Source organism: Lissotriton vulgaris, chromosome 4_2, assembly GCF_964263255.1.
Source record: "Lissotriton vulgaris chromosome 4_2, aLisVul1.2, whole genome shotgun sequence".
NCBI lineage: Eukaryota > Metazoa > Chordata > Amphibia > Caudata > Salamandridae > Lissotriton > Lissotriton vulgaris.
In genome coordinates this window covers 5,119,680-5,132,186 of record NC_141692.1, presented here as the reverse complement: position 1 = coordinate 5,132,186, position 12,507 = coordinate 5,119,680, and the positions used below count along the sequence as shown (strand labels likewise).

Genomic DNA, 12,507 nt, shown 5'->3' with positions numbered 1-12,507 from the left:
GCAGAGATGCAGATCAATCACCAAGCATATTGGAAAAAGCACAAACAAGACTTTAATTACTTCTAACAAAATTGATTATATAAAGAAAACCTATATTGTCATCTAAACATGTCTAAGGAGGGTCATCAGATAGCAACTTTAGATGTAAAAACAGTAATTGGTGACATTTTTTTTTTTAAAAAGAAGAAAAGACACAAATCTATCTCCCTAACAAATACTTTTAATGAAACACATTTTGTTCCTGCTTAGTAACCAGAAAGAAACGCTCTCTAGGTATTTTAGCAGTCTGCTTCTTGGGTGGAAATGTCTTAGTTTTTTTTTTATGGTTTACCTATGAAATATATCAGGGCATTAATGAGGTAACTTATAACAACAATAAAAGGTCACAATGCTGCTAGAAGCCCTCAGCTGAGAAGAGCTTTTAGGATGTATTTACTCAAGATGTGTGCATTACATAAGTTCACAAACTCTGTTTTGCAGAAGGGCTGTCTCAGGAGCACACCAATCACAGTAAGGGTCATCAATTTTTTTACCTTGTGGGCGGCTCAGGTAGCCTTGACCCCACCCCTTCTGCAGTATAAAAATCCATGCCCTCAGCAGTGGATGTGTAGAAGACAAGCTCAGCTGCTCCAGCCCACACTCTGCCACCCAACCTACTCCAGTGCACCATGAGGACTCTCCTCACAGCCGCGATCCTGCTCTGTGCACTCATTGCTGGAGGTAAGAGGGGTCATTCATCCATTCATTCATGTCCCCCACAGTCGTCCAGGAGCTCCACAGGGATAACGTGATGATTCAGTGATGTCTGAGAAGCTCTTGAGACAGCCAGACAGGTTAGTGCTTTCCTTTCACCGCCTTAGGGAAACTTTCAACATGTACCTCTCTATACCCCACTTCAAGGTAATGGTGAGTCATACCTTTGGCATCCAAAAGGCTCTTTTCAAATTTAAAGCCCCATCCTTTATTCAGGGGTCTCCAAACCAGTCCTGGAGGGCCGGATCCATGCCAGATTTTTTGGATATCCCCATTGAGATACATGTAGTGATTTTAAAAATCTGGCATGGATCCGGCCCTCCAGGACCAGTTTGGAGACCCCTGCTTATATTATGTGAGGGAGAGTCTTTACTCTTGATATGTGCTCTGGCTGAGCTCCCACAGAGTCAAATTAATCTTGCTCCAAGCGGTGAACTGGCGTCAGTGAGGAGCCCAAGCTTACTCTTGGTACTCTGGCTTTATAAAGCCCCTTAGGATCACACACATTGACCATGCATGGCTTGATAAATCACATTTCAGGGGGTATGTTGCTTTTGTACCATGCAAAGTAAATATGTGCCCTGACTCTTAATGCCAGGAGACCGTCGCTGGAGACCCCCCAGCACTGCATAGACTTGCATGTCCCTTCCTTGTCCACCAGGAAGGGTTCTTCCTGGATGGCACCTGATACTGTTCTGAGCCAGGGTCAGTGGTGTCTAGTAAACATTAAGTTTCCCGCTTGGAGTAGTTCCCCCTTCATGTGTGCGCCTCAGAGTTTGCCTGATTTGCAGGTGTTGCCGTTTGTCTTGTTGATGATTTGTGGTTGGTGGGAGCTTAGATCACCTATTAAAAGTTAATTGTCAACATATCTCAGTGTAGGATCTATTAGGACTCTCTGTCTTATGCTAGGTGACTGGTCATGTATATTGTTCGATACCCATGGATAGCATTTGTAGACTGCTGACCAGTTATTCACCCCCCACCCTCTTTTCTCTGCCACTCAGACACAATATTTCCCACCGGCCTCTATGCTATATCTTCCATGCTGCCCAACTCTATTCTCACCTGTGAGGCTGGGTTGGTAGAATCAATATTTAAAGTGCAAACATCTGCACGGCTTGAAATATTTTCAGACTTCTCTTCCCCATACATATTTGGGCAGGCCTAACCTGCCAGAATCTATCTGGGGAAATAGTGGGGGTGCAGTAATTATCTCCCAACTCGTAATTCAAATATAAAATGTACAACCCTGTTTGTAATTAGTGCCACAGGCAGCGTGCTATTTATCACTCCTTAAATAATTCAAGGCTCCAAAGGTCTAATCTAGAGCACTTTCAAAAATCTGTTTAAAAAATGCAGAATAATGCATCATGCACCTAAATCCCTATATCCGGTGTTTCTCATTAATTTTCCACCTGTCATATTTCGGCAGGTTTGAGGTGCTGGATTACAGTGGAGTGGGTGGGCTTTGAAAGTCAGGGCCAGCTCTAGGACGGTGCGACTGATGCCACCGCACCTGTCGCTGATTTCAGGTAGAGGCACTGTGGGCAACATTTACTAATTATTGGCATAGCGCAGCGCCGCAAGCCTTCCTGCACCACTCCCCTATGTCTAAAGAAAAGGGCAGGAATGCACTGCATCAATGAGAAATGGTCCATTTGTGTTCACTTTTACTCCGCGGGTGCAGAAATGGCTGTTGAGCAGCAATGCAGGCCCCCTTGCAGAATAGTGCATGGGTGTCTGCTATGGAATCAGGTTGATTTTGGGCAGAAAGGGACACCTTCCTTCACAAAGACAACTGTTGTGCTACCCCTGGAGAGGCATAGGCTTTTAATGCAGTCCCAGGTTTACAGCATGCTATGAATCTGGGAATATGTCAAAAGCCATGGGTGCTATGTGGAAGCACCCCTGAAAACTTCCATGACATCACTCCCTATCGCTGTGTGAGGTAATGCAGCAACTTACGCCGGGTTCCCTCACACAATATCTATGAGGCCTTGAAAGGCCATGCAGTGTGGTTTTCGGTGGCTTCGTAGATATGGCTCTGCATGTGCGCTGCCGTAATGTCATTGAAATTGACGTTCCAGTGGCACGCGGGGCTCGTAAACAAGCCCCCGTGTCTTTCAATATCCTAATGTTGGGAAAAGGGTTCATTTGGGTAGACATCATTTCTTTTTATAATAGGGAACCCCCAACCATGACGTTGATTTTTAAAATCTGAGTCTGTGCTTCTCCAGACCAAGCACTCTTAAACTTTACTGTCTGCTTTGTAGTCCTCTGAATCATGTAACATTTCCTATAGACTGAGTGAAACACAATGGATTCATTGTCTGTGTGTAGTGTGTGTGTGTGAGATGTATAGTGCTCTGAAACCCTTCACTGGTATGAACCTTCACTATAATACTAACACAATTAATCTGAGAGTGATTATGGAGACTTGAGGGGCTCTGTTAAAGGGTGGTAGTGAGTGAATCTGTGGCAGTGGTGGTTACTGGGGGGCGTCAACAAACATTGGCACACTGGGGGCCACTGGCGCTAAAGCCCAACTTGTTGAAAGTCTGGGACTGGTAACTTTACTACACCTGTTGTACTTGTGTACCCATTTTCTTAATTTATCTTGGCATCCGCTAAGCCAAGAAGGGCATATGACTATCTTTCTTTACCTAGGGAGAGATGAGGACTGGCTCTACCAAGTATAAGACTCGCTTATTGGGCCATTTTACTTCTATACAATTTAGTTCTAATACAAGAGAAGGAGGGGTGGATGGAATTCGCCTAATCTCGTTCCACAAATCTCCGCGAAATGGTAAACAATCTCACCGAACATGCAGAAATTCTGCTAACACGCGGAATTGCATGTTCCCAATGTTTTTTTATTGTTCGCAACTGCTGTTTGCGTCCTCAAGGGGAAATGTTTCGCAAACACACATTTGAGAACACAAACAAGCAAAAAAGTTTGCGAAGTCGCGGAACGTACACTTTTGGGCAATTTACCCAAATTCCGCAAATTCCACGAATGGAACAAAATTTACTGCCCAGGCCTAAAGAGAAGCCAAAAGTTAGCGAGTTTGAAGAATTACCGACCCCCTTATGATAATAATAATCCACATTTGTAAAGCGAAACAATCACCCGTAACAGTCTCTAGGCGCTGGGGGCGGTCGGGAAGATTAAGCAACCTATTGCCCAGACTCACATGCTGGGCTAATCTGCCACCGGGGATCGAACCGTGATCCCCAGATTCCAGCGTCAGTTGGCCTGGCCGCGGTGCCACACCTCCCCCCTTGAATTTATAATGGGGTGGAAGCGTGGGGCTGGGCTTGGAGATTCCTAAATGACAGCCACTATAAGAAAGTTAGCTGTAAAACTCTAAAAGGGGACTTAGAATCTGGAAGTCAGTTGGAAATCTAATCAGTGGGGGTTGGCTCAATTACTATACACCACTCTGCAATTATCCCAATTTACCAGACATTTTTAAAGGCCCATTCAAAGATGGTGCGACGCATGGCGGACCAAGCTTGGAGCTTTTTTCTCTCCAATAGGTCTGGCCTCTTTCGATAATCCCAAAGACTGGTTTGAGCTGGATCGGAGGGATTTTTACAAATACCTCCAAATTGGAGATTTTTTATATAAGAAAGGTGGGGGCCAATAGGATTTGCTAATAATTATATAATTGATAAATTGAGAAGGAATGGAGACCTATCTATACAAGTAGTTTATAATCTTTTTAACTCACGAATGAAAGATGATATGGGTGAGTTAAAACTGAAGTCTCAGAAAACCAAGGGGCATATTAACAAGGGTTTTATCTCAGCTTTTTTGGCTTTAAAAGCCAAAGAAGGGGAGATTAAAATATCGCCCTATCAACAACAGGGTGCTAACATGCAAAATTGCATGTTAGCACTCTTTTTCACTACGCTTCCCTTTGCATCTCTAATGAGATAAAAAGTGGGCGTTCCAGAGCTATCCTAGAGTTATCAAGCTTCACGCTAACCCTGTTAGAGACAAAAAAAGCAGTGCAACCACGGTTAACGCTGCTTTTTACGTCTGCTAATTTTCAGACTTAGCCATGTAATCCAAAGGGAGGTGGATGACATGGCTGAGTCCACCATGGGCTATCAACTAGGATATCCCCATCCTTGTAGTTTTATCGCTGCATTACCAGCAATAACCTCCCAAAATGCCGCTATTGCTGGACTTTTTTATCGCCTAGGCGGTTAGCGTTGTTAATAAAGCGGTAACCAGGCGATATTATCCAGCAATAGTGGGTGCTAAAAAAATTAACGCTAAGCGCCCTTAGCATTATTTTTCCCTGTTCCTTGTTAATATTCCCCCTATTTTTTCGCTCAACCGAATTAGCACGGAATATTTTAATCCCGGCCGGACTCCAGGCTCTATACTACAAAACATGCTTCTTGCTTACATAAACTTCTAAAAGAATTGCCAAATGGCGGACGGGGAGAGGAACCTTTTGCCCCTGGTGTGCCTTATTTCAGGCAGCTCTGATTCACATCTTTGCCCCCTGCGATGCCCTTAGTAAACTCAAATTAGAGATTACCAACTTCTTTAAGGAGTCGACTGGGTCCTCTCTCCAACCTTGATATGACTTGGGGTAGCCCAGAACACTCAGGGGAAGCTTGGACAAAAACTAGTGTTCATCGGCTTGGCAATCCTCCATTTATGTCTTGCATACCAAGCAATGTCTCTATCTCTTTTATTACCAAACTATAATCAGGAAAAAGCCAAGAAGGGGACTATGCTCCCGAACAAAGGGACTAAACATCTGGGCACCATTGACAAGATTGATTGAGAAGAATGGGCCAATTATTAAGCAGAAAACAAGCAAGAATCCAAACTAACGATAACAGATCAAGGCCAACTCCCTCAGGGGTGGGTAGGGTCGGGGTTGGGTGGGTGGGTTTTTGTGAGGCAAGACTCAACCAGGAAGGGTTAAAAAGGGGGAGTAATGCATTATTGTGATTTTCCTTGTTCTTTTTCTTTTCGCCTTCCCTCTGACTATGAATCTTAATTGTTCTGTATATTATCATTTACATTTCATTCTTAAGAAAAAAAAATCTAGATAATGAGGACTATATTTTATTTCAGTGAATTGCCTACTTTGTGAGAAGTGTTTCTCTGTGGGAACCTCCACCTGCTCCGGCATTTACAGTCTTTGCCCCGCTGACGTCACTCACTGCGTTCAAGGTCTTGAGAACTTTACAATAGGTAAGTGCCAAGAGCCAAAGAGTGGGTTTGTGAAATCTAGATGCTGGTGCACCCGTAATGCCGTGCACGGCTCTGCCACAAGCTCCTGTTTGATCTTCAGCATGCTCTGCTGCTTATCCGTGTCACCCCTGATGGATTATTGGTTAATATGCACTCTGTTGCTGAAATCTATCCTTTACTGCCCACAGTTCTCGCATTACCTCAGAGTGAGGTATTTACCGCAAATGGTAAATCCCTCCTATGTCGAGTTTTCAACAAGAAAATGAGTCATACCATCAGTAGTCCTCAATAAGCCACCATCTCTGTGATGGCCGCCATTCCTAAGGGGTCTTGAATTGTGACCTACCTCATTAATATTCATGCAAAAGGTCTCTTTGTGACCCATTAGGTATCGCTAAATATAAAATACATGGTTCATACATTAGGAAACGCGATTACCCAATATCCATTTGGGAAAAAATACCATTTGGAAAATATTGTTTTTAATGTTCCTACATTTGGCCCTTAAGAGTCTTTCCTTGCTGCTGTTCCACTAGTCCACTACTAGGCCGCACACAGCTCTGTTCATGCATCACATCCCTTCCCTACAGCTGCAGCTCTGCTGCTCCACCACCGGGACACATGCAGCTCTGCCAATGCATCTCATCCCTTCCTTACAGCACCTGCTCTGTTCCACCACTGGGACACACACAGCTCTTTCAATGCATCTCATCCCTTCTCTACAGCTGCAGCCCTGCTACTCCTCCACCAGGACACACACAGCTCTGCCAATGCATCTCATCCCTTCCTTACAGCGCCTGCTCTGTTCCACCACTGGGACACACACAGCTCTGCCAATGCATCTCATCCCATCCTTACAGCGCCTGCTCTGTTCCACCACTGGGAAACATACAGCTCTGTCAACGCATCTCATCCCTTGCCTACAGCAGCAGCTCTGCTGCTCCACCACTGGGACACACGTAGCAACATCCATGCATCTCATTCCTTCCTTACAGCACCTGCGCTATTCCACCAATGGGACACATGCAGCTCTGCCAATGCATCTCATCCCTTCCCAAAAGCTGCATCTCTGCTGCTCCACCACTGGGACACAGAGAACTCTGTCCATGACCCTCATCCCTTCCTTACAGCACCTGCACTATTCCACAACTGGGACACACGCAGCTCTGTCAATGCTTCTCATCCCTTCCTTACAACACCTGCGCTATTCCACCAATGGGACACATGCACCTCTGTCCATGCATCTCATCCCTTCCCCACAGCATCTCATCCAACCCCAAAATCTGTAGCTCTTCTGCTTCACCACTGAAACACAGACAGCTCTGTCCATGCATCTCATCCCTTCCCTGCAGCAGTAGCTCTGCTACTCCTCCACCACCAGGACACGCACAGCTCCGCCCATGCATCTCATCCCTGCCATGCAACTGCAGCTCTGCTACTCCACCACCAGGACACATACAGCTCTGTCCATGCATCCCATCCCTGCCTTGAAGCTGCAACTCTGCTGCTCCACCAGGACACATACAGCTCTGTCCATGCATCTCATCCCTGCCATGCAACTACAGCTCTGCGACTCCACCACCAGGACACATACAGCTCTGTCCATGCATCCCATCCCTGCCTTGAAGCTGCAGCTCTGCTGCTCCACCAGGACACATACAGCTCTGCTGCTCCACCACTGGGACACACACAGCTCTGTCCATGCATCTCATCCCTGCCTTGCAGCTGAAACTCTGCTGCTACACCACCAGGACACACACAGCTCTGTCCATCCATCTCATCCCTTCCCTACAGCTGCAGCTCTGCTCCTCCACCACCAGGACACGCACAGCTCCGCCCATGTATCTCATCCCTGCCATGCAACTACAGCTCTGCTACTCCACCACCAGGACACACACAGCTCTGTCCATGCATCTCATCCTTTCCTAGCAGCAGCTCTACTACTCCTCCAACGGGACACACGCAGCTCTGTCCATGCATCTCAACCCTGCCTTGCATCTGCAGCTCTGCTGCTCCTCCACCAGGACACCCACAGCTCTGTCCATACATCTCAGCCCTGCTTTGCACCTGCACATCTGTTACTCCACCACCAGGACGCATACAGCTCTGCCCATGCATCTCATCCCTGCCTTGAAGCTGCAACTCTGCTGCTCCACCACCGGGACACACGCAGCTCTGTCCATGCATCTCAACCCTGCCTTGCATCTGCAGCTCTGCTGCTCCTCCACCAGGACACACACAGCTCTGTCCATGCATCTCAGCCCTGCCTTGCACCTGCACATCTGTTATTCCACCACCAGGACACATACAGCTCTGCCCATGCATCTCATCCCTGCCTTACAGCTGCAGCTTTGCTACTCCACCACCAGGACACATACAGCTCTGTCCATGCATCTCATCCCTGCCTTGCAGCTGCAGCTCTGCTGCTCCACCACCAGGACACACACAGCTCTGTCCACACATCTCATCCCTGCCTTGCAGCTGCAACTCTGCTTCTCCACCACCAGGACACACATAGCTCTGCCAATACATCTCATCCCTGCCTTGCAGCTGCAGCTCTGCTCCTCCACCACTGGGACATACGCAGCTCTGTCAATGCATCTCATCAATTCCCCACAGCTGCAGCTCTGCTACTACTCCACCCGGACACACACAGCTCTATCCATGCATCTCATCCCTTACCTGCTGCAGCAGCTGTGCTACTCGTACACGGAGACACCTGCAGCTCTGCCAATGCATCTCTTCTCTGCCATGCAGCTCTTCCAATCCACCACTGGGAAACACACAGCTCTCTCTATGCATCTCTTCCCTGCCTTGCAGCTGCAGCTCTGCTGCTCCACCACCAGGACACATACAGCTCTGTCCATGCATCTCTTCCCTGCCTTGCAGCTGCAGCTCTGCTGCTCCATCACTAGGACACATGCAGCTCTGCTGATGCATATCAATGCAGTGCCCCAACTGGAACACACTCTCCTTGTACCCAATGACAACAGAATCCTAACTTGCACTGTCCCTATTATTCCAAGGATTGGAAACATGCAGGTCCCCTCTTACAGAGCATCTGTCCCCTGTGCTGCCTGGAACCCCTCCTATCCCAGTAGTGGGGCATGTGAACACACTGAGCTGTTGGTGCACATATTGGGCACTATTTCAGGAAAGACTCAAATGTTCTGTATGCTAGCCCCCATATTAACAAAGGAATAGGCAGATTAGGTTGTCGGGTACACAGTGGTCCTGAGTCCTCAAGATGGGTCAGGGCAAGAACTGATGCTGCAGTGTAACCTAAATCCATTTCAAAGAGTCCGTTTAAAGCATTGCAATATAATGTTTATGAGGGTCGTTTGATTCATTTTGAAATTGAAATTTGTCCAAACATTGAGAGGTGGTTTGTCATGAGTGTAGTTACTCCTCATCTCTCTCTTCCTCTCCTAGTCATAACCTCATGAGGCAGCTGTGACTCCTGACAGAGAGATGTTTCTCCTTTAAGGTGTTTTGTGTGAATCCTGCACAGGTTTGCAGTGGGTTAGCAGCCTCTGTGCTGGGCTGGGGCAGGGATAGTTATCACATGGATCTAGGGCTGCATGTCTGTGTCAGCATCTGGGATTGGTCCCAATGTGCATCGGTGGATATATGGAGCAGGGGACAGCTGGGTAAATGTTGTGTCCGAGATCCCATGTGTAGCGAGGTCAAGTCTCTTAGCAGCATTTATAAGCAGGAAAAATGCTGCTTTAGTGCTTCTGCTAGCTGAGTTTCTACTGTGGACTGTCCTAGGGCCACAGAGAAGCAGCATCATCAGTCTGAGCTGTGGAAAGTGAAGAAAGTGAGGAGCTCCTGCACATCTCAAGGCCTGATTGACAAATCCTGGCCTAGGAGGCTGTAGACTCTGTGTTGTCAGAGACTAGACACAAGTGCCTGAAAGAGGCAGAGGATGAACCTGAGAAAGTTCAAAGGGGAAAATATGTCCAGGGGTCACAGTTCATGACCATATCATAGACTGCCTTGGTTTTGTGCACAAAACCCAGCAAAAAGAGGGACTGTGTTCCCAATATTGTTTTTTAAATGGAGACGAGTTTCCCCACCATCCTATTATCAAGGGTATATTAAAGAAAGAATGGGAGTCCAGATTCATCAACCATTCCCCATTTTCCCAACAAGAGATGCCTCTTCCCAGAATTTGATTTGAAATTTCCTTCTACTCCAAAGTTTAATACCATCCTACCTTCTGTGACATCTACCTCAAACCTTGCATTTGAAGAGGCAATACTTTATGGATGTAGCAGATGTGTCTCAATTGTGAAAATGGGACACATCAGAAAATAAGAAAATGCATGTGCTGCTTATGCCACGCTAGTCTTTCTGAAGTATTTCCAACTCTGGTGATTGTAATCAAAATGGTGGCAAATATGGAATTTTGTCTAAATTCCTTTCAGATGTATCTTTTGATAGTCTCTGGGTTTCAAAAGGTTCAGCAGGAGCTGCATTTTCAAGGACATCCACTCCTGTAGTTTCATTTCCTCATTTATCTGGTGTTTCTCTGTTGCCTTATCTTGGTGACTGGTTGTTGCCTGCTTCCTTTTTCAGTAAGGCTCGGGAGGATGTTCATCTGTTTTTGAAGGTCCTTCAAGAACAAGACTTATTGGTGAATTCCCAAAAGACCAAGCTTCAGCAATCAAAAGAGAACAACTTAATCAGAGTCTTCTTCAATACCCAATGTGCTTGTGCTTTTTTACCTCCATAGACGATTGTTGATCCTCAGGACTTACTCAAGAATCTCTTTGCTCAGCCGATGTTTTCAGCAAGAACATAGCTCAGAGTGCACACAGTGCAAGGACTGATGGCGGCTCTAATGGCAGTGGTTCTTTGGGCATGTTTCCACCTCAAGCTGGTGATGAATCATGTCCACAATTGTTGATTGTCTGGAAATTGGATGCATATGTGGTTGTGCATAAACCTAGACGTGTACCCCTCACTAAGAGAGAAAAAGTGAGACAGGAGTAGCATTCTTTTTGTGAATAGAGTATTATCGAGCCCATTGAGGGTTCGGAATGGCTATTGCCAGTGATGTTAACTAGGAAAAGCAATGAGATTCTGAGGATGTGTATAGATGTAAGGGGTCTAAATGAGTGAATATGGGTGGATAGACAATCCCTTCCCAATATCACTGAGATGTTGAGTTCCTTGAATGGAGCTAAGATTTTTTAGTTAAATTTGTCTTCGGCATATCACCAGAATACATAGTGAGAGTGGCCATTCGACATCTTTTGTTAACCGTGGGGGAGCAGATAGATTTAAACATTTGGTTTGGCATCTGCAATTTTCCAGAGAGCTTAGAGCTGATGGTCAAGAGTGTTTCCCATATAAAGTGTTTTTAGGACTATATTTTGGTCTATTGGAGAGTTGAAGAGTTGCATGTCAAAACGTTGGGAGTAGTTTTGACAATTTTGAAACAGAGAGGGGTTACTCTGAGAGCTAGTAAGTGTAGGTAACCAAAGTAATCAGTGAATTATCTCAGGTATAAGCTGTCGACCCAAGGTATGGAATCAAAGGAGAATCTTGTTATAGCAATCAATTGCATTCGTTATTTAGAATTCTATATTTCTATGCATATTTCATCCCCAATTGTAGTGAGAAAAAATATCTTATAAGGTCTTGTTGAGTGGCAACTTGAGTTTGGAATTTGATTCCATCAAAAAGGAGTTGGTGAATGCGATTTCCCTGAAACAGTTTAAAACACATGAACTGTCAGGTGTGTTGACCAATACCAGTTAGCATGGTTTGGAGGTTGCTTTGTTGCAGGTAAGGAAAGAAAGAGAACAGGGGATAGCTTTTGCTTTGCATGCCATCTGAGGTTATGAGTTAACATAGTCTGTAGTAGAAGGTGAGGCATTGGCTAGCTGGTGGGGATTTGAACATTTTTGAAAGTACTTGTAAGGAACAGATTTTACCTTTATCATGGTTCATAATCTGTTGCTTAGCTAGTTTACATTTAAGGGGGCCAGCAAAGCAACTTCCTGCATTGCCAAATGGCATTATAGTTCCATTTGGAGTACATACCAGGTGTGAAGAATATTTCCACAGGTTGTCAATTGAGGGGGATGGGAAGGTGAAGGATATGCTGCCCCTTAACCCGTTACACATACAGGGGTCGCAGAGAGCAATGATATTGAAGAAATTTCCTCAAAACATTTTTTTATCCATATGCATGGATTTGCAGATCCACTGCGGCGCTCATCACAGCCCCCTTGGGATTCAGCAATGGATTTTATATCCTGCCTTAATGAAAAAAAACACCCAGTCACACTCCCACTCACAGACCCACACAGACTTCGCCAACACACTACCAATGTATTGCCAGTGGACTATATCCTGCGCCTGGACTGACCTTTCCTCCACCTGACAGTACACTGCCAAGGATATCCTGGGCCTGGACCCCGGACATTGAAACAGTTGTATCTCCTCCTCCCCATGATTAACCAAAGGACCATTCAACTGCCGATACTGCAACTTCTCCTGTGACAAATAGCCCTCCG

At 45.8% G+C, this 12,507-nt stretch overlaps 1 protein-coding gene across 1 annotated transcript in view; it reads left to right on the top strand.

The window, feature by feature from the left end:
• Positions 1 to 668: 668 nt before the first annotated feature.
• LOC147718105 (uncharacterized) overlaps positions 669 to 12,507 on the top strand; it is a 46,155-nt gene continuing 34,316 nt past the window's right edge. Inside the window, exons 1-2 of the mRNA XM_086919189.1 lie at positions 669 to 720; positions 5,858 to 5,977. Coding sequence (XP_086775315.1) covers positions 669 to 720; positions 5,858 to 5,977 — 172 coding nt within the window. The remainder of the gene's footprint in view (positions 721 to 5,857; positions 5,978 to 12,507) is intronic.